This window comes from Megascapheus bottae, chromosome 31, assembly GCF_031878675.1.
Source record: "Megascapheus bottae isolate mThoBot1 chromosome 31, mThoBot2.hap1, whole genome shotgun sequence".
Lineage (NCBI taxonomy): Eukaryota > Metazoa > Chordata > Mammalia > Rodentia > Geomyidae > Megascapheus > Megascapheus bottae.
Window position 1 is genome coordinate 5,727,424 of NC_143539.1, and position 21,911 is coordinate 5,749,334.

Here is a 21,911-nt window from a genome sequence, read left to right on the forward strand (position 1 = left end):
GTGAGTGCTGGCTCACGCCTGTCATCCTAGCTACTCAGGAGGCTGAGATCTGAGGATCATTGTTCAAAGCCAGCCCAGGCACTAAAGATCCTGAGACTCTTATCTCCAGTTAACCATCAGAAAACAGGAAGTGGCTCTGTGGCTCATGGGGGTAGGCAGTAGCCTTAAGCTGAAGAGCTCAAGGACAGTGCCCAAGCCCAGAGTTCAAGCCCCATGACTGAGGGGTTGGGGGGGGGGAAGGAGACACTTAGCCAGGCTCTGTGGCTCATGCCTGTAATCCTAGCTACTCAGGAGGCTGAGATCTGAGGACTGAGGTTCAAAGCCAGCTTCGGCACTAAAGACTATGAAACTCTTATCTCCAATTAATCTCTAGAAAAGGGGAAGGAGGGCTATAGCTCCACGGGTAGGACAGTAGCCTTGAGCTGAAGAGCCCAGGGACAATTCCCAGGCCAGGGGTAGGGCAGGAACCTTCAGCAGAAGAGCTCAGGTACAGTGTCCAGGCCCAGAGTTCAAGCCCCATGATTCCCCGCCCCCACACACACAAAGGTACTGGAAGGGGTAGTGCCTAAACCACAGTGGGTTGGATCACCCGTGGATGTGCATCATCCATCGCCTGTGGGGGGAAATACTCCTTTACACACGTGAGCGGCCCAAGGCCAAGCAGGGAGGGACTTCTGGGTCACACAGTGGACACTGTCACCCATCTTTCTGGCTGGCTGCGCAGGAAGGAGGCCTCGGGCTGGAGGAGGCTCAGAGCCAGAAACCATCGCCCACAATCTCCTCAGGTGCCCCTCATCTCCCAACACCAGCCCTAATTCCCGGCCCATCTACCAGGGACTTCTCTCTCAGAAGCCCCAAATGCCCCTACCCCTTAATATCACCACCTTAGGGTGCTCTCTTCCACACTCCCTGTCTCCAAGGGCTCCTTTCCCAATTGCCCCAGGCCTACACCCTATTCCCTCAAATTCTTCTACCCACTCAGAGAGCCCCACCCCCTAAAGCCCAACTCCATAGCGTCGATCCTGCAAGTTATGCCCCTAGTAAGTCACAGCACAAACTCTGTTCTCATCAGGGAACTCAGCTTGTCCCGAAAGAGACCACCAAACCAGCCCAGTTCTCACAATGCCTTGCTCCTGGGGTGCTCAGCTAGTCACCCTGAACCCCCCCACCTCGGTTACTTTGAACACAAGTGCTAGTTTGGTAGGGAGTTGGGGTTTTTTGGAGGGGGGAAGACAGTACTGGGGGTTTATCTGAGGGCCTTGCACTTTCTAGGCAAGTACTATACCACTTAAGCCACACCCTCCAGCCATTTTTGTTTTATTTTCCAAACCAGTCCTCCTGTTTATGCTTGGGCCGGCCTAGGGCACCATTTTCCTCTTTAAGCTCTGATGTAGCAGAGATGACAGGTGTGTCCTGCCTAGCCCTGCCTGCATTGGTTTTGTCTCTGCCTCCTGAGTAGCAGGGATTACAGATCTATGAGACACCACATCCAATTCAGCTCATCTGGTGCCTTTTGTGTGTGTGTGCAGTCTTGGGCACTGTCCCAGAGTTCTCTTGCTGAAGGCTAGTGCTCTGCTACTTGGCGCCACAGCTCCACTTCTGGTTTCCCGGTGGTTAACTGGAGATGAGTCCCACTCACTTTCCCGCCTGGACTGACTGCAGTGTGATCCTCAGATCTCAGCCTCCGGAGTAGCTGGGATTGTAGGGTGAGCCACGAGTGCCTGGCCCAAGTTCTTTTATGCTTTCCAGAATGACAGCTTTGCCGTTCCCCTTGCACCGTCCACAGGAGGGCAGACAACATCCGCTTCTACCATTCTAGCCCTCATAACGTCCTCACTCTTGACAGCCAGCTTGCTAGACTCCTCCTTCGCCGTCGCCGGCCCCGCCCCCCCTCCTGAAACTACAATTCCCGCAATGCTCAAAGGCGTTTACCGCCTTTCCGGACTACATCTCCCAAGGTGTCTTGCGAACCAGGCCGCCATGATGACGCCCACTTTCCGGACGTCCCCAGGACTACAATTCCCACAATGCTCGGCGGCGCAACTACCGCCTCCAGTGGCTCGGAGCGTCGCCACGTCGGCTCCGCCGGGCTGGACCAGGCTCGGGCGGAGCCGGCAGGGTAGCGGGACTCGCCGGGGCGGGTTACAGCGGCTCTTCCCCTCCTGACGCAGACATGGCGGCTCCGAAGGACCAGCAGAAAGATGCCGAGGCGGAAGGGCTGAGCGCCGCGTGAGCAAGCCACCCGACCCCCCGCTCCCCACCCCCGAGTGACCCAAGGCGCGGAGCCCCGGGCCCCCTCCCCCTTCGCGGTCCCGGACCCTCGGCTCCTCCCCCCCGCACGTCCCCCTCGGGTGTGGGCCCCCATCCCAGGCTGCGGCTGACCCGGCCCCGCCTGCCAGGACCCTGCTGCCCAAGCTCATTCCCTCCGGCGTCGGCCGGGAGTGGCTGGAGCGACGCCGCGCGACCATCCGGCCCTGGGGCACCTTCGTGGACCAGCATCGCTTCTCACGGCCCCGCAACCTGGGGGAGCTGTGCCAGCGCCTGGTACGCAATGTGGAGTACTACCAGAGCAACTACGTGTTCGTGTTCCTGGGCCTCATCGTGTACTGCGTGTGAGTCCCCGCCGCCCGCCCCTCCAGCCCCCGCCCCACCGACCGGCTCGGCCCGTCCCCGGCTCCGCCCGAGGCCCCGCCCTCGCGTCCGCGTCCTCACGGCGGACAGCCCGCCCCCCGCCCTAGGCCACGCCTCTCCCGCCGCTGTCCCGCACAGGCTCCGCCCCTGTCTCCAGACTCCGCCCTCGCCTCTGTCCCATGGCCAGTCTCCGCCCCCTGACTCCTCAAAGGCCCCGCCCACCCCTCAGCCATCCCTGGACCTGCCCAGCCCCTCTCCCATAGACTGACTCCACCGCAGTTGTCTGGCTCCGCCCGACAGCCCAGCTCTGCCCAAAGCCCAGCCCCCTGGGGTTAATATAGTCAGACCTTGTCACCAGAGGGCCAAGGCTTCTTTCTCAACTTCATCGCCAGAATTCAGGGTGGACAGATGTGCTTTGGCCTTTCCAGCCTCAGGGCCATAGCCTTCACCCACTTTTTTGGAGGTTGGGGTCCTCTCCTTGGCTGGGCCCAGATGCCTGACCCCTGCCCTCTCCTCCCAGGGTCACATCCCCTATGCTGCTGGTTGCCCTGGCCGTCTTCTTTGGAGCCTGTTACATCCTCTACCTGCGTACACTGCAGTCCAAGCTGGTACTCTTCGGTAAGAGTCCACCCCTACCGGCCTCCAGACAGATCTCTGATCCCAGCAACCCCAAACCCAAGTCTGCCAATGCCTGGATATTTCGCTACAATCATCAATCTTGATCTCTGAGATCTCAGATCTCCCAGTCTTAGTCCCACCTCCTCCCCAAAATGGCCCTTCTGTAGAATGAAATACTCTCCAAAACTCATGGCTCTAACTTCTGCAGCAAGCATCAGCTGCAGGTGCCCATCTTGGACAGCAGATGGCGACGTTAGACAGGCCCAGATCTGTCCCTGTCTTCTGCTTCCTGGGGCTGGGACCAGGAACATCTTGGAGAAAGCAAGAGTGAGGAGGAAAAGGCCTAGGCTCCTGTGGCTCCAGCCTGACACTGCGGGCCACTCAGAGAAAGATGCTGGTGGAAATTCCAGCAGCATCTGAACGGGATGGCTTGGACAGACCCAAGTCAAGGGCCTTAAGGGCCTGCAAGTTGTGCGTACAAAGGGAGGCAGGGTGGGAGGGGCCAGGAAGCACAGAAAGCTGTTTGTTTGTTTGTTTGTCAGTCCTGGGGGACTGAACTCAGGGCCTGGGCACTGTCCTTGGACGCCTTTTGCTAAAGGCTAGTGCTCGGCCACTTGAGCCACAGCACCACTTCTGGCTTTGTGCATGCTAGGCAAGCACTCTACCACTAGGCTAAGCTCCCAGCCAGAAAGCTGTGTTTTTATATGAAATAAGTATATTTGTCAGCCCTAAACCAAATCCTTGTGAAACATCTCAGACGCAGGCTCAGGTCAGTCACCATTTAGAGACTTGGCATGTCCCTGAGTACAGACTGGAGAGGATAGGAGGAGTGGGGGGGACCGTGACGTGAAGGGCCTTGCATAGAGTCACCAGATGTGTGGGGAGGGAGGCAGGGGTACCCAGAAAGGTCAGAAGGGGAACAGCTGCACAATACGTGTGCCCCTAGGCCGAGAGGTGACCCCAGCCCATCAGTATGCTCTGGCTGGAGGCGTCTCCTTCCCTTTCTTCTGGCTGGCTGGTGCGGGCTCTGCAGTCTTCTGGGTACTGGGTGAGTACCGGGCCGGGGTGGACGGGGCGGTGGGGGACTGATGAGGGAGTGTGGCCTTGAACTGTCCATTTGGGGGGCAGGAGCCACCCTGGTGCTCATAGGCTCCCACGCTGCCTTCCATCACATCGAGGCTGCAGAGGAGGAGGAGCTGCAAATGGAGCCCGTGTGAGGCATCTTGCAAGGCCTGCTCCCCTCCAGGGCAGTGCCCCACCCCGACCGCCCCTCCCTGCATGCCCTGCGTGCCAGCCACAGGTGACCCCACACCACTAGCCCAGGGGGGGTTCTGCCTGTGGAAATAAAGTCGTTACTGTAGTCATTCATTCCAGGCACTTTTCCGGTATTGTCTGTGAGTCTGGGGGGGATGGTGGGACAAAGATGGGCTCCTGGAAGCCGCACAGTAGACAGGACTTGTGAGTGAAATGTCACCGAAGGTCCAGATGTGGTGGCTTCCCCCTGTAAGCCCAGCTGCTCAGCAGGGGGAGATAGAAGGCTCAGAGTCTAAGGCCAGTCCAGGTAAACGTGAGCGCCCTTCTGTGGACAACTAACGGAAAAAAGGGCTAGGGCATGCCTCGAGTGGCAGAGCGCCTGCCTAGCAAGCTCAAGGCCCTGGGTATGGTCCCCAGCACTGCCCAGAAAGCCCCAGTGTCTCCTTAGTGCCAGCGCTAAGGAGAGCAGAGTGGAGGTCAGGGCCCCGAGAGCGGCTCTAGGTTTGAGGACGTGCTGGGCGACTTGGGGCACGGCAGTTGTTCTCCATTGTGATCCACCATGAAAAGATGAAGGAGAAGCAGCAAGAGAAGGGGTGGAGTGGTAGGAGGGAGGGGTGAGGCAGAAGGACAGCTGATTTCCTCTAGCAGTAAGCAGTGACAGCCCATGGGAACTCCAGGCTGCTCTGGGGGAGGGGTACGTATACACCTCCCAGGACAGCCCCAGCCTCCTGGCTCTGTAAAGAATGCTGTTTGCAGGCAAGTGTGATCCTAGCTACTTGGGAAAGAAGCTGGGAGGCTCAAAGTCCAGAGCTGGACTAGGCAAACGCGAGAGACCTATCATCTAGACACAGTGAGTTGCTTACTAGGGCCTGAAGACACACTGAGTCTCCAGTTGTGAGCCAAGGGCCAAATGACCCACTGACCGCCTGAGCCAAGCTGGGGGCTGTATAGCTCATGGCTAAAATCTTGGCTACTCAAGAGGCTGAGATCTGAGGATTGTGGTTCAAAGCCAGCATCTATAGTTCACCTTTGTCCCTTGTTACCCTAGCTGCTAGAAGGGGAAATTCATAGTTCAAGGCTAGCCTGGGCAGAAATCTTCACCAGGCCCCTTCTCAAAGAAGAACTGGACACACACACAATGGCTTTAGCACTCGTCATCCTCGTGACAGTAAACCCTCACGGGTTCCCCCCAGATGCAAACGGGGCGCATGACTTACTTCAAAGATAACCAGCAAATATTGGGGCTGGAGGTATGGCTCGGTAGTAAGAGTATGTACTTTGTGGTCCCAAGTTCAAACCCCAGTACTACCACCAACAAACAGAAAAGGATGGCAGAGCCAGGAGTTTGGCCTAGTGGTGAGAGTGGTTGCCTAGCATGCACAAAGACCCAGCCAGATTCAATTCCTTGGTACTACATACAAAAAAAAAAAAAAAAAAAAAAAAAGCCAGGCGTGGTGGCTCACACCTGTAATCCTACCTACTCAGGAGGCTGAGATCTGAGGATCAAGGATCAAAGCCAGCCTGAGCACAAAAGGACCTGAGACTCATCTCTAATTAACCTCTAGAGAATGGGAAGTGGGGCTTGGCTCAAGGGTAGGGTGGTAGAGTATTAGGCATTGAGAAAGCCCAAGGACAGTACTTAGGCCCTGAGTTCAAGCCCTGAGACAGGAAAAGAAAAAAAAAAAAAAAAGAGAAAGAAAAGAGGATGGCAACCCCCACGGTGACAGGATAGATCTGAACTGAGGTGAGCGTAGGTCTTTTGGAAGATGAGCAGAGAAGATATCGGGGTTCACCTTTGAGACGGAGTGAGTGAATGCTTCTGCCTGTGTTTTCAGAGCAAGTTTTACCACACAGCCCAGAAACTGAGCTCAAAAACTCAATCGTGCCTCTGCTGCCAACGTGTTGGTATTACAGGCATGGCCGACCATACCTAGTGCAACTGTTGGTTGGTATGCAGGCTCACTCTGTGGAGACACTGGCACCAACCTGACTGTCTGCGCAAAATGCAGGTAGCAAAGGTCAGCAGAGCAAGTGCCAGATGGGACCTGGGAAACTGCGCTAGACAGGGCTGAGTGGTGGTGAGGGATGGAGAAGAGGGACGGAGTGGGGGAGGCCATTCTATTTCTGGGACCTCCTTCGGCAGCCCCTGGAATTCTGTCTCCAGCCCCAGGGGCAAGTAGGCATATGAAGTCCAGCCAGCCAACCAGAGGTATGCTGAGTGCAGGCTGTGCAGAGACTAGGGAAAGAGTGGTGTCCTCATTAGCCATTTTTATATTGACTGTGCTGGCGGAATACAATTTTGGATCTATGATTCATTTCACTTTTTTTTTTATCTTGGAAAGATGTGACGATGCAGAATATGGAAAGTCAACACCCCTGAATCCAGATGTGCCTGCTGAGGGGAGGGGACAAGAAAGGAGACTGGCTTTCTTTTCTTCCTTTTCCTTCCCCTCCTCTCTTCATGCCTCCATCTTGTGTGGGCCAGCACTTTCCAATAAATGCTGTTCTGACTGAGGGGTGTGGGGGGGAGGCCCAGATGATCCTGTAGAGGTCAAAAAAATTGTATTCCAGAGGGAAAGCAAGTGTAAAGGCACTGAGGTCAGGCCTGCTAATGACAGGATGGCATGTGTCTGTGATAGAATGAAGGGAACAGCCTTAGGTAACACTGAAGACCAGATCACACAGGACCTGTACACCCTGGACTTTACTAAAACACAAACAAATGAACAAAATTATGAAACCATCCGGGCATTGATGGCTCATGCCTGTAAGCCAGGCTACTCTGGAGGTTGAGCTCTGAAGATCGAGATCAAAGCCAGTTTGAGCAAGAAAGCTTGTGGGACCCTTATCTCCAATTAACCACCAAAAAAGCTACAAGTGGCACTGTAGCTCAAGTGGTAGAGCACTAGCCCTGAACAAAGAAAGCTCAGAGATAGTGCCCAGGACTGGGACAAAAAAAAGAAAAAGGCAGCGCCCTACAGACCTTTGGGGATTGGACTACACTGAGAGGATCTAAACTGAGGAAGAGGAAGTATCCATGCGAAGGAAGAGGAGGGACCTGAGTGTGATCAGATGACCACCAGTGGGAACTTGGGGTGTAGGGAGACAGACAAGGACACGCGCGCGCGCGCGCGCACACACACACACACACACATGAAATCCAAGCCTGCCCAGCCACCGAGGGTGCCGCTCTTCCAGCGATGGCCACCAGAGGGCGGACAAGGCCTTCCTCCAGACCTTGGCCAGGGAGGGCGCCTCATCGGGACACCAAAGCAGGCTGGAAACTGGGTGTATCTGGAGCCAAGGTCCCCGTCCTGATTTGGGTGGGAGGGGAGGTTGTGGGTAGCAGAAGGCGTTTTGTGTGTTGGCCTGGGTGTCACTGTTCCCAGGGGAAGCTGCGTTCTAGATCCATTTGGTGAAGGGACACTTTACACTGCTCTGCCTGGGCATTCTGAATGGGGTCCAATTAGTTATTAGGGGCCTTCCCCCCCTCCCCAGGCGCCAGTGTCTTTATGTGACATAGTAGGGCCCGTAGGCTCATCCCCTTGCTTGGTCAGGGTGCTGAGATGCATTCACTGGCTGGTTCCTGCTTTAAGGAGGAAAATGTGACTTAGGCTGGGCGTGGTGAGCCACTGGGGAGATGGAGGCAACTGGAGAGTGGTCAGTTCAAGGCCAGTCTGGGCTACATACTGAGTCCCTGTCTTGAGGGGCAGGGAGGAGATGTTGAATTTGGGGGTGTCTAGATTGTCTTCTGCCAGGTTGGGGGGGCGCTGCTGATGCATTCGTGATGACCTTGATGCGAGCTCAGAAGTGATTTTCTGTGCCATCTCCAGGAGGGTTGGTGAGGCTGGAGACCCGGATGCCAAGTGTGGGGTGCACGAAGGTGACCCCGCTGGGCAGCCCGGGCCTGACGCTGGGTCTGGTGGTTCCTGAGGGCGGGCTGGGCTGCTGGATGAGAACAACCAGGGACGTGAGGGCCATTTCACCAGATGGGGTGACTGAGGAGGGCACGCTTCAGGTGTGACGACTTTGGGGCCCCTGCTTCCAACCTCGGGTGCCTCCCCAGCCTCGGGATGCCTCCCCAGCCCCAGCCCCAGCCCCGGGGTACCTCCCCAGCCCCGGGGCGCCTCCCCAGCCCCGGAGTGCGTCCCCAGCCCCGGGGGCCTCCCCAGCCCCGGGGTGCGTCCCCAGCCCCGGGGCGCCTCCCCAGCCCCAGCCCCGGGGTATATCTCCCCAGCCCCGGGTGCCTCCCCTGCCCCGGGGTTCGTGCCCAGCCCCGGGGTGCCTCCCCAGCCCGGGGTGCGTCTCCAGCCCCGGGGTGCCTCCCCAGCCCCGGGGCGCCTCCCCAGCCCCGGGTGCCTCCCCAGCCCCGGGTGCCTCCCCAGCCCCGGGGTGCCTCCCCAGCCCCCAGCCCCGGGGTATATCTCCCCAGCCCCGGGTGCCTCCCCAGACCCGGGGTGCCTCCCCAGCCCCGGGTGCCTCCCCAGCCCGGGGTGCGTCCCCAGCCCGGGGTGCCTCCCCAGCCCCGGGTGCCTCCCCAGCCCGGGTGCGTCCCCAGCCCCGGGGTGCCTCCCCAGCCCCAGCCCCGGGGTGCCTCCCCGGGGGGCCTCCGGCAGCCGCTGGCTGAGCCCCGGGGCAGGGCAGGCTCTCGGGGTGTGGGGTGAGCTGGGGCTCCGTCCGGGGCCGCCCCCCTGGGGCCGCTGCGTGGGGACGCGGGCGGCGGCGGCGGGGTCCCCGCGGGCGGGCGGCGCCGAGTGACAGCAGAGGAAGAAAAATGGGCCGAGAAATGAGAGCGGACGCGGCCGAGCCCGGGCGCGGCGGGCGGGGCCTCGGCCTCCGGGGACCGGCGGGAGGCCGGCGCGGGGCTCGGACCGCCAGACCCCCTCCCGCTCCGTCCCCTCCAGGGGGCTCCAGCCCGGGGCCCTGCCAGGCCCCACGGCCACCGCCCCGGCCCCGCCCGGCCCCCGCCCGGCCCGCGGCCTAACTTCACAGCCTCCCCGCAGCCCGGCTTCCCCCGGGCCCTCCTCCGTGCCCCTCCTAGGTGCCCCTCCTCGCTGCCCTCCTCCTCGCTGCCCTCCTCCTCGGTGCCCCTCCTCGGTGCCCTCCTCCTCGGTGCCCCTCCTCGGTGCCCCCTCCTCGCTGCCCTCCTCCTCGGTGCCCCCTCCTCGCTGCCCCCTCCTCGCTGCCCCTCCTCGGTGCCCTCCTCCTCGCTGCCCTCCTCCTCGGTGCCCTCCTCCTCGCTGCCCTCCTCCTCGCTGCCCTCCTCCTCGGTGCCCCCTCCTCGCTGCCCCCTCCTCGCTGCCCCTCCTCGGTGCCCTCCTCCTCGCTGCCCCCTCCTCGCTGCCCTCCTCCTCGCTGCCCTCCTCCTCGGTGCCCTCCTCCTCGCTGCCCCCTCCTCGCTGCCCCTCCTCGGTGCCCTCCTCCTCGCTGCCCTCCTCCTCGGTGCCCTCCTCCTCGCTGCCCTCCTCCTCGCTGCCCTCCTCCTCGGTGCCCCCTCCTCGCTGCCCCCTCCTCGCTGCCCCCTCCTCGCTGCCCTCCTCCTCGGTGCCCCCTCCTCGCTGCCCCCTCCTCGCTGCCCCTCCTCGGTGCCCTCCTCCTCGCTGCCCTCCTCCTCGCTGCCCTCCTCCTCGCTGCCCTCCTCCTCGCTGCCCTCCTCCTCGGTGCCCTCCTCCTCGGTGCCCCCTCCTCGCTGCCCCCTCCTCGCTGCCCTCCTCCTCGCTGCCCTCCTCCTCGGTGCCCTCCTCCTCGCTGCCCCCTCCTCGGTGCCCTCCTCCTCGCTGCCCTCCTCCTCGGTGCCCTCCTCCTCGCTGCCCTCCTCCTCGCTGCCCTCCTCCTCGGTGCCCTCCTCCTCGCTGCCCCCTCCTCGCTGCCCTCCTCCTCGCTGCCCTCCTCCTCGGTGCCCCCTCCTCCTCGGTGCCCCCTCCTCCTCGGTGCCCCCTCCTCGGTGCCCTCCTCCTCGCTGCCCCTCCTCGGTGCCCCCTCCTCGGTGCCCCTCCTCGGTGCCCTCCTCCTCGCTGCCCTCCTCCTCGGTGCCCCCTCCTCGGTGCCCCTCCTCGCTGCCCTCCTCCTCGGTGCCCCTCCTCGGTGCCCCCTCCTCAGTGCCCTCCTCCTCGGTGCCCTCCTCCTCGCTGCCCCCTCCTCGCTGCCCCTCCTCGGTGCCCCCTCCTCGGTGCCCTCCTCCTCGGTGCCCTCCTCCTCGGTGCCCCCTCCTCGGTGCCCCTCCTCGGTGCCCTCCTCCTCGGTGCCCCCTCCTCGGTGCCCTCCTCCTCGGTGCCCCCTCCTCCTCGGTGCCCCCTCCTCCTCGGTGCCCCCTCCTCCTCGGTGCCTCCTCCTCGGTGCCCCCTCCTCGGTGCCCCTCCTCGGTGCCCTCCTCCTCGGTGCCCCTCCTCGGTGCCCCCTCCTCGGTGCCCTCCTCCTCGGTGCCCCCTCCTCGGTGCCCTCCTCCTCGGTGCCTCCTCCTCCTCGGTGCCCCCTCCTCGGTGCCCTCCTCCTCGGTGCCCCCTCCTCCTCGGTGCCCTCCTCCTCGGTGCCCCCTCCTCGGTGCCCCTCCTCGGTGCCCTCCTCCTCGGTGCCCCTCCTCGGTGCCCCCTCCTCGGTGCCCTCCTCCTCGGTGCCCCCTCCTCGGTGCCCTCCTCCTCGGTGCCCTCCTCCTCCTCGCTGCCCCCTCCTCGGTGCCCTCCTCCTCGGTGCCCCCTCCTCCTCGGTGCCCCCTCCTCCTCGGTGCCCTCCTCCTCGCTGCCCTCCTCCTCGCTGTCCCTCCTCCTCGGTGCCCTCCTCCTCGCTGCCCCTCCTCGCTGCCCTCCTCCTCGCTGCCCTCCTCCTCGCTGCCCTCCTCCTCGCTGCCCTCCTCCTCCTCGCTGCCCCCTCCTCGCTGCCCTCCTCGCTGCCCTCCTCCTCGGTGCCCCCTCCTCGCTGCCCCTCCTCGGTGCCCCCTCCTCGGTGCCCTCCTCCTCGCTGCCCCTCCTCGCTGCCCCCTCCTCGCTGCCCTCCTCCTCCTCGCTGCCCCCCTCCTTGCTGCCCCCTCCTCGGTGCCCTCCTCCTCGGTGCCCTCCTCCTCGGTGCACCCTCCTCCTCGGTGCACCCTCCTCCTCGCTGCCCCCTCCTCGGTGCCCTCCTCCTCGGTGCCCCCTCCTCGGTGCCCTCCTCCTCGGTGCCCCCTCCTCGGTGCCCCCTCCTCGGTGCCCTCCTCCTCGCTGCCCCTCCTCCTCGCTGCCCTCCTCCTCGCTGCCCTCCTCCTCGCTGCCCCCTCCTCGCTGCCCTCCTCCTCGCTGCCCCCTCCTCGCTGCCCTCCTCCTCGCTGCCCTCCTCCTCGCTGCCCCCTCCTCGCTGCCCTCCTCCTCGCTGCCCTCCTCCTCCTCGCTGCCCCCTCCTCGCTGCCCTCCTCCTCGCTGCCCTCCTCCTCGCTGCCCCTCCTCGGTGCCCCCTCCTCGGTGCCCTCCTCCTTGCTGCCCCTCCTCGCTGCCCCCTCCTCCTCGGTGCCCTCTCCTCGGTGCCCTCCTCCTCGGTGCCCTCCTCCTCGCTGCCCCCTCCTCCTCGGTGCCCCTCCTCGGTGCCCTCCTCCTCGGTGCCCCCTCCTCGGTGCCCTCCTCCTCGCTGCCCCCTCCTCCTCGGTGCCCCTCCTCGGTGCCCCCCTCCTCGGTGCCTCCTCCTCCTCGGTGCCCCCTCCTCGGTGCCCTCCTCCTCGGTGCCCTCCTCCTCGCTGCCCCCTCCTCCTCGGTGCCCCTCCTCGGTGCCCCCCTCCTCGGTGCCTCCTCCTCCTCGGTGCCCCCTCCTCGGTGCCCTCCTCCTCGGTGCCCCCTCCTCCTCGGTGCCCTCCTCCTCGCTGCCCCCTCCTCCTCGGTGCCCCCTCCTCGGTGCCCTCCTCCTCGGTGCCTCCTCCTCCTCGGTGCCCCCTCCTCGGTGCCCTCCTCCTCGGTGCCCTCCTCCTCGGTGCCCCCTCCTCGGTGCCCTCCTCCTCGGTGCCCTCCTCCTCGGTGCCCCCTCCTCGCTGCCCTCCTCCTCGGTGCCCTCCTCCTCGGTGCCCCCTCCTCGGTGCCCTCCTCCTCGGTGCCTCCTCCTCCTCGGTGCCCCCTCCTCGGTGCCCTCCTCCTCGGTGCCCCCTCCTCCTCGGTGCCCTCCTCCTCGCTGCCCCCTCCTCGGTGCCCTCCTCCTCGGTGCCCCCTCCTCGGTGCCCCCTCCTCGGTGCCCTCCTCCTCGGTGCCCTCCTCCTCGCTGCCCCCTCCTCGGTGCCCTCCTCCTCGGTGCCCCCTCCTCGGTGCCCTCCTCCTCGGTGCCTCCTCCTCCTCGGTGCCCCCTCCTCGCTGCCCTCCTCCTCGGTGCCCTCCTCCTCGGTGCCCCCTCCTCGGTGCCCTCCTCCTCGGTGCCTCCTCCTCCTCGGTGCCCCCTCCTCGGTGCCCTCCTCCTCGGTGCCCTCCTCCTCGGTGCCCTCCTCCTCGCTGCCCCCTCCTCCTCGCTGCCCCCTCCTCGGTGCCCTCCTCCTCGGTGCCCCCTCCTCGGTGCCCTCCTCCTCGGTGCCCTCCTCCTCGCTGCCCCCTCCTCCTCGGTGCCCCTCCTCGGTGCCCTCCTCCTCGGTGCCTCCTCCTCCTCGGTGCCCTCCTCCTCGCTGCCCCCTCCTCCTCGGTGCCCTCCTCCTCGGTGCCCTCCTCCTCGGTGCCCTCCTCCTCGCTGCCCCCTCCTCCTCGGTGCCCCTCCTCGGTGCCCTCCTCCTCGGTGCCCTCCTCCTCGGTGCCCTCCTCCTCGCTGCCCTCCTCCTCGCTGCCCCCTCCTCTGTGCCCTCCTCCTCGGTGCCCTCCTCCTCGGTGCCCTCCTCCTCGCTGCCCCCTCCTCCTCGCTGCCCCCTCCTCGGTGCCCCTCCTCGGTGCCCCCCAGACCTTCGTAAAGGTCTGGAGCGGAAATGGGGCGCGCGCGGCGGGGGCGCGGCGCGGCGGAGCGGGAAGCAGGACAAATGAGGCCCGGCCCGCGCGGCCGACAGCCCCTCCATCTTCCCATTAGCGCCTAATGGCCCCCCCGCGCCGCCTGATGAAGATTTATCGCCGGAGCCCCGGCCCCGCCCGGCCCGCCCTGGGCGCGGACGCAGGAGGAGGCCGAGGGTCCGGGCCGGGCACCGCGTGCGGACCGGGAGGTCGGGGCGGCGGGCGCGCAGCGGGAGGCCGGGGGAGCGCAGCCCCGGCGCCCGGCCCGGCCCGGCCGGCACGGGGGCGGCGGGAGCCCTGATTGATTTCTGTTTACCGCCTGTCCCCGCAGGCGGAAGAGCGAATCGCGCCCCATCCATCAACAGGCTCGCAGCCTCCCTAATAAAAACATTTTACTCCTAAATGATCTCGAACTAATTAACTCAAAGTGTTAATTAAAGTTTGCGCAGACAGCATTGTCATCAGGGAGGGCGGTGGATCCATCTTCCTGAGAGCGGGATGGGGGGATGCGCCCCCACCCCCTCCCGGCCGGCCTGGCCGCCCTGTCCCCTCCCAGGCCCCTGGCCTGGCCGCCGTGTCCCCTCCCGGCCTGGCTTGGCCGCCCTGTCCCCTCCCGGGACCCTGCCTGGCTGCCCTGTCCCCTCCCGGCCAGCCTGGCCGCCCTGTCCCCTCCCAGGCCCTGGCCTGGCCGCCCTGTCCCCTCCCGGGCTCAGCCGCCACTTGGCTGCTGGTCTGACTTTTGAGTTTTGTCCCTAGCTCTTTCCAGTCTGTCACTGTCAGTCTGTCTCCTCCTTCCAGAACAAACACAACGCCGGCTCCCCCATTGTTCTTGGCTCAGGTCCAAGCCGGCCTCGGCTGTGTGTGCTTTTGGGGTGCGTGTGGACGGACAGACATCCGAGCTCCTCTGTGGACCTGGGTCAGAGGACATTTGTCGGGTGGCAGCAGCTGTGTCAGAATGTGCGCGTGCAGATGGTTTGGAATGGGAGCGTGTGTGAGTGTGTGTAGTTGCATGTGCACAGGCCAGGGTGCTGCCCAGGCTGTGGGGACACCACACACGTCTCTCAGGCAGTGAGGACTTCTGGGGCTCCTGCCACCCCCATCCTCCATGCCTGCCCCCGGGGAAAGCAGGGGCGTCAGGAGGCCGAGCAGCCAAGTTCAAGTTCACCGGCCCCTCCCCTCCCCCCTCCACCACAGCCCACCGCTGGAGGGGCCACGGAGGGAGAGCCGGGGCCAGGACAGGCCACAGGCCACGGGCACCCGTGAGGTGGCTGGCTGGGCGGCCCTGGTCTGAGCTCATACATCAGGCCTGACAGGCTCCGAAAGCCCCGGAATTAAAACCTAAATCGAATATTGATCACCCGCTCTGGCCGTGGCGCCCACCGTGCCCCCCCAGCCTCCCCTGCTCCGCTCCCCGCGCGCAGCGTCACCGTCGCCTCCGTCCTGTCCTTCTGTCTTTCCTACCTCCTCTCTCCCCTGGCATCTATCCTGTCCCTAATGCTGGCACCCACCCACCCCCCCCCCCAGCCAGAGACAGACACCCCGGGATCCCTCGCTGGGTGCACAGACTTGGCCCAGAAGCAGTTGAGCACAGACAGACCACAGCCCACATCACGAACCCCCACAGGCAGCCACAGATTCCAGAAAAATCCTCCCCACACCCTGTACACAGAATGTGACACGCAGACCCAGGCAGGCAGACGCTGGCACACCACCCCGGGTCCCCGCTGTGCCATCCAGCAGAGCAAGACAGAAACAAAAGTCACCCACGCCACGCAGGCAGACAGACACAGGGACACACTAGGCAAGTGGTCAGGCGGAGAATACCCACACACTCCTGCCCCCCTTTCCTCCCCCCCTCCCCGATGGCCACCCCACCCTGGAACGGAAAGCCCCTGCCCCCCTCTTCCTGGAGATTCCCAAACTGCACCCCCCAAAAACAACCCTGGGAGCTCTTTCCGTGACCCCAAGTGAGCCCTGGGCACATGAGCACCCCATTCCAAGAAGCAGGGACAACATCAAGGCAGCCCTGCCCAGAATCTGGGGTGGCTGGCTCTTAAGACCACCTGTGGGATGGAAGGTAGACAGTAGAAAGGACTTTCCCAGGTCATGAGTGTTGGGGTCCTCCCTGAATGGGGGCGGGGTGCTGCCCCCCACCCCCACCCCCCACCCCCCACCCCCACCCTGAGTCTTCTCAGTGGGGCGGGCAGCCACAGGGAGGCGGGTGGTGGCGGCTGCCTGGAGAAGATGAATCTTTCATGAGTGATTTGCAGCCGCCTCTTCTCGTCCCGTGTTGTTTAATGTTTCAATTTGGGCGAAAGCAAAACATTCAATCAGGCGGATTAAGTGCGTAATGCGTCTCATCGCTCAATCTGTCGCCTCCGCCGGGCAGCCCGCCGGGTGGGGGGGAGCTGGGAGGGGTGATGAGTAGAAGAGACCCCAGCCAGGAGAGACCCCCCCATCCCTGGCTTCTCCTCTCTCTTAAGTCTAGCCACCAGAGCCCCTCAGCCTGTAAAACAAACAAAAAAGGGGAGAACACTGGGCCTCAGTCTCCCCCAGCATTTACCTCCCCTCTTCCCCACGAACCCTCTGTCTCCTCTGTCTGCGGGTCCCTGCTTGCTCTGTGGACTCTGTCGTCCCTGCCTCCCTCTGTCTACCAGCCCTTCTCTGTCTACCTAAGTGTCCACCTGTCTTTCTGTCCATGTGTCCCTCCACGAATGCCCGTCCTCTCCTCTCCGCATCCTCTGGGGCTCTGGGTGTTTGTTTTCTGTTCTTCCATCTTCTCCTCGTGACCCTATGTTGCTGTCTGGTCACGCTCACTGCTGGCTCCCCAGGGTTCCCAGGCCATGGTCAGCCCTCCCCCCACCACACACACACTGATCTTGCTCTGTGCCCTCTCCTCTCCTTAGGGACCCTTCTGTCCTGTCTGCCCTTTTCCTCTTCTTAGGCCGCTGTTCAGTCCTCCTCTCCCTCCTTCTAACTCCCCCCCATCTATTTCTCCCCATCCCCCATCTCTGCCCCCTACAGGTCAAAGCCTCCGGCTCCTGACCTCTCAGCGCCGGTCCCTCCCTGTCCACTAGGGGGCAGCAGGCACAGGCTTTTCTGCTCAGGAGGCGGACAGTGGTCAGGGTTCCCGGCCAGAACCTTGGCCTATCTGCAGATCAGATGGACCTGGCCCGGTCCAGGCCCAGCCTCCTCCCTCAGACCCAGGGGTCCAGACCCCAGCCTTCCTCCCTCAGACTCAGGGTCCAGACCCAGCCTCCTCCCTCAGACCCAGGGGTCCAGGCCTGGCCTCCTCCCTCAGACCCAGGGTCCAGACCCCAGCCCTCCTCCCTCAGACCCAGGGTCCAGGCCCAGCCTCCTCCCTCAGATTTAGGGTCCAGGCCCAGCCTCCTCCCTCAGACCCAAGGTCCAGGCCCAGCCTCCTCCCTCAGATTTAGGGTCCAGGCCCAGCCTCCTCCCTCAGACCCAAGGTCCAGGCCCGGCCTTCTCCCTCAGACCCAGGGTCCAGGCCCGGCCTCCTCCCTCAGACCCAGGGGTCCAGGCCCGGCCTCCTCTCTCAGACCCAGGGGTCCAGGCCCCAGTCCCCTCCCTCAGACCCAGGGTCCAGGCCCCAACACCTTCTCTTAACATAGGAGTTCAGGTCCCAGTTCTCCCTCAGACCAGGGGTCCGGACCCCAGTGTCCTCCCTCAGTCCCAAGAAGCCCCTCCCCATCTCTCCTCGCGCACAGCCTGTGAGCTGCTGCAGGATAAATGGAGATTTCAGCTGGTGAACTGACAGGCACTAACCAGAAACGTTGTCACCTCTGCTCGTTGCTGAGACTCACCAGGGGAGTGGAGGGGGGAGGGGGGGGAGGGGAGAGGGCTGCCAGACCGGGGCCCACACCCTGGGGGTCACACCATGGACTCCAGGAAAACACACAAGTGATGGCATTTGAACCACAAGCCAGGACCCACACTCACACCAGGTTGTGGGGAAGGCACAGGTGCACAGAGACCCGACCCCTAAACACAGCTCTGCCACCCCAGAACCCCCAAACCCTCTGCATCTGCCCTCTGCCTCCACCCTGCGTCTCTCCCCCTCCTTCTCCAGGCCCATGGTTCCTCTGCTCCACACAGTTCCCTCTCCTTCTTGGGGTTCCAGCTCCCCTCAGAGTCTCCCCGACTCATTTCCCTGTCTGTTCTCTCACGTTCCTCTCTTCTGTCTCCTCTCAGTCTGGTTTTCCTCCCGCCTCTTCATCTTTCTCTTTCTCTGACTTTATTCATTTTTGTTGTTGTTGATTTTGTTTTGTTTCTTTGTATCTCCGTGGCAAGTTGCTAATGTCTGGGTTTTTCTCTGAGATACCCTATGTGTCTCTGCTTGTGTTTCCTTGATATCTGTCTGTCTGTCTGAGTTCTGTCTTATTTCTGCTCCTCAGTCTCCTCTCCACAGAGCCTCTAAGTTTCTCTCTCTCTCTCTCTCTCCCTCTCTCTCTCTCTCTCTCTCTCTCTCTCTCTCTCCCTCCCTCCCTCCCTCCCACCCTCCCGCCCCTCCCCTCCCCCCCATCTGCGGCTTCTTCCCCCTCGGTCCCTGGATCTCCCAGTCTCTGTCTCTCTGTCCATCCATCTCTTTCCCTCCCTGCCCCTCCCTCCTCCCCCTCTCTCCCTCTCTGTCTCACTCTTCGCCTCTCTCTTTTCTCTCTCAAGTGTTTTCAATTTTATTCTGAGTGGAATTAACTACCCCTGATGTCAAATTGCCGCCGAAATCGATAATAATATCTTTACAAAAGAGGATATTCTTCTCTCGGAGAACGGCCTCTGAAAAATGGAAAATTTAGTCGAAATTGATTCATTACTTGACACTTTATAGAACGGCTGCGTATTGATCGCACCTGTCATGTCCCATCTCCCCTAATCGAAGCTGAAGGCCGGCTCCGATGCCCGCTATTTTTCATAATTCCACCGCAGCCGACAGCTCCACAAGCTCGGCTCGCTCAGCCTCCGCCTCCCGCGCTGGCCGCCGCCGCCGCCGCGCCCTCGGCCTGGCCCTGGCCTCGCCCGCCAGCCGCCGGCCCTCCGTCCATCTGTCCTCCCATTCCGGGGTGCCCGCTGTCTGCCCCCCTCACCCAAGGCCACACTCCTCAGCCCTCCGTCCCCCCTGCTCCAGCCCTAATCTAGAAGTTGTCTGTCCATCCTTTTCTGGGACCCCCCCCCCCAATCCACCAGTTCAGCCAACGCTTTCCCAAGCCTTTCCCTGGCTTCCCACACCCAGTCTGTCTGTCTGTCTGTCTGTCTGACTCTACGCCCCCTGCCCCCTCACAGAAACTCCCTGGAGCCTCTTTCTGCCTAGGTGGCTGTCTGTCCATTCTTCCAGAACTTCTTCACCTAGCTTTCCTCTTCCTCCACCTCACAGGGACCTCCAGTCCGTCCCTTCTAAGGGGGTGACAGAAGAAGGGCGAGAAAAAGACGGGGTACCTCTTCATCCAGGTATTGCAGGTACCCCAGCATCCTGCTCTCGCCAACCCAGTTCTACTCCCTCCACTCCCTAGCCTCAGTTCCCTCGTTCTTTCTCCCCTTTCACCGTTAACCCCTTCCTCTCCCTCTTTGTCTGCTCTCCAGGCAGGGAAGTGGGGGGCAGAGGTGGCTCTGCCCTCAGTGGAGACCCTGAGGAAAATCACACCCTGGGCCTGCTTTGCCCTCAGGGCGACTCCATCATGGGGTGAGGAGGTCTTCATGGCACCAGAGGGCCCAGGATGGTGGGCAGATGGGGTGACTGACGGCGGGGGCAGGGGCACAGAGGGTTGAGGGGTGTTGGCCTAGAGCTCTGGGAGAGGAGGTGGGGGTGCATGCAGCATGAAGAGTTTGGACCTGAGGCCAGGCCTGGGCCCAAGGCCCACTCCCAACTCTGAGGAGCTGTGTGGTTCAAGTGAAGCGACTTCAGTGCCTCAGTTTCCTCTAGATAAATGGGGACAAGGCTGATAACCTCACCCGGGGCCAGCCACGGAGCAGTACTAGCAAAATGCCAAGAATCCAGCCCAGACCAGCCTCGTCCAGCCAGCCATTCCCCTGCCCCCCCCCCCAGGCCCCAGAGCAGGGAAGAGCGGCGGGGACCCTTGGCATTTGGGGTGAAGTCAACCCGTCCGGATTTCATCTTGTGTCACCTTCAGTGCCTTCAGCGGCTCCCTCGGTAGACAAACTCCCTGGTGTAAAAGAGGGGTGTCGGTCCCCACATGGGGCCTCTCATTCCAGGAGGGGGTAAGAGTTTGAAGAATACTTCAGGTCCCAGGGCTCAAGGCGGGCTCTCCTTAAGTGAAAATTCAACCCTTTGGGCATTGCAGGCTGGTGAAGGCGCCACCTCTCTCTCTCTCTCTCTCTCTCTCTCTCTCTCTCTCTCTCTCTCTCTCTCTCTCTCTCTCTCTCTCTCCTCTCTCTCTTTCTCCTCCCTCCCTCCCCTGCACCCTCTCTCTGCAGGGTATTAAATACAGACTTTGTTCCCAGGGGTATTAACTTCCACCTAAGGACCCTCCCGCGAGAAGACGCCCCCCCACTGAGTATGGCTAACCTCCCCCCTCCCTACCAGCCCCAGCCCAGGAGAGAGGGAGTGTGTCTCTGCCAAGGGTGCCAACTTGGGGCACCAGGGGGTTTCAGAAGAGCCTCTAGTGGCTGGCTCACACCCCAGGGGCAGGAGGGGCAGGCCAATGCGTAGGTCCTGTCCCTGCGCCCCCCAGATAAGCTGCTTGAAGGTGTCACACACAGTTTGGGTGCTTTTGTTTGGTTAGTTGGCTTTGGGGCTCGAACTCAGAGTCCTGGCAGGCACTGTCTCTGAGCTCTTTGGCTCAAGGCTTAGTGCTCTACCACTTGAGCCACAGCGCCACTTCGGGCTTTTTTTTTTCTTTTTTACCACCAGTCCTGGGGCTTGAACTCAGGGCCTGAGCACTGTCCTTGGGCTTTTTCCTCGAGTCTTAGTGCTCTACCACTGGAGCCACAGCTCTACTTACCACATTTCTGTAAATGTGGAACTGAGGAATCGAACCCCGGTTTTCATGCATGCTAGCCAAATACCCTACCACTAGGTCAAAATCCCAGCCCCCACTTCTGGCTTTTTCTGAGTAGTTTATTGGAGACTCATGGATTTTTCCTCCTAGCCTGGCTTTGAACTGTGATCCTCAGAGCCTCAGAGTATCTAGGATGACAGGCATGAGCCTGTTTTAAGAATGGGAGTTTTGCTGGGAGTTTGGCTTAGTGGTTGAGTGCTTGCCTAACACACGTAAAGACCCAGGTTCCATTCCTCGGTACCGTATACATAAAAAAAAAAGCCAGAAGTGGTGCTGAGGCTCAGGTGGTAGAGCTCTAGCCTTGAGAAAGCCCAAGGACAGTGCTCAGGCCCTGAGTTCAAGCCCCAGGAATGGCAAAAACAAAAACGACTGGAGTTTTTCACCTCTCCTGGCTGTGAGGAAGACACATGGCCTAGGGCCATGGTGTGCTCCATGGTACAGCGTGAGAGGCTGTGTCTTCCCAGGGTACCGAGAGGTGTTGTGTTCTCTCTTTACAGGTGTTTCCCCACGGTTCAGTTCATGGTCTGGGTTCTTTATCATTATTCATTTTGAGACTGTGCACCCCACGATGGTGGCCTTGAACTCTCAATGCCTTCTGAGGGCTGGGATTACAGGCATTTGTGCAGCATCCTGCTCAGCTTACAGTTAGGTTTTTTTTTTTTTTGTCAGTCATGGGGCTTGAACTCTGGGCCTGATGTGCTGTCCCTGAGCTCTTCAGCTCAAGGCTACTGCCCTACCCCTGGAGCCACAGCCCCACTTCGGTTTTCTAGTGGTTAATTGAAGATGAGAGTCTCAGTCTCACATTCTTTAGAGCCTGGGCTGGCTTTGAACCTTAATCCTCAGATCTCAGCCTCCTGAGTAGCTAGGATTGCAGGTGTGAGCCGCTGCACCGGCTGTAATCAGTGTTCTTGATGGCCTAGCAGGTGCTTGCTTGTATTCTTGATGGGTAGAGCTTACAGATGGCCCCGGCGTGACAGTGCTGTCCTGTACAGAGAACATTCCAGGGCCTCCTCCGAGGTGGAGAAGCTACTGGGCATATTGTTGATAAACCGGTGAGCCCTTCTGCTTTTTTCCTGGCCACTCTGGGGGAGGTGCTTGTCACTGTGGCCCCATTTCACAGATGAGAAGACTGAGGTGGCAGAGCTGGCCTGGCCTGCTCTGTTGGGGCTGAGGTTCCTTCCCTCCCAGTCCTTCCTCACCCCCACAGCCCTGGAGAAAAGGGGGGGCACTAAGGCCAGGCCAGGGAGGTGGCTGTCTTTTCACAGGGGTGGGGGGCCCAGACCTGGGAAGAAATGGAATGGTGGACAGTGGGGTGCAAGGTCGGGGGGCTCCCAGGGAGCGCTGAGGCCAGTCGGTGGATTGTGTGTGCGTGCACAGGTCCTGAGACTTGAACTCAGGGTCCGTGTGCTGTCCCTGAGCTTCTGTGCTCAAGGCTGCCGTGCCACAGCGCCTCCTCAGACGGTGA

The 21,911-nt window shown here is 62.0% G+C and overlaps 1 protein-coding gene across 1 annotated transcript; it reads left to right on the plus strand.

Moving 5' to 3' along the window:
* The first annotated feature begins 2,044 nt into the window (after positions 1–2,044).
* On the plus strand, positions 2,045–4,619 carry Rabac1 (Rab acceptor 1). Its single transcript, XM_090322883.1, has 5 exons — positions 2,045–2,229; positions 2,400–2,612; positions 3,152–3,249; positions 4,196–4,297; positions 4,378–4,619. Exons 1-5 carry the CDS (start codon positions 2,174–2,176, stop codon positions 4,464–4,466), a joined length of 558 nt encoding a protein of 185 aa, XP_090179009.1. The 5' UTR covers positions 2,045–2,173; the 3' UTR covers positions 4,467–4,619.
* The last annotated feature ends 17,292 nt before the right edge of the window (positions 4,620–21,911 follow it).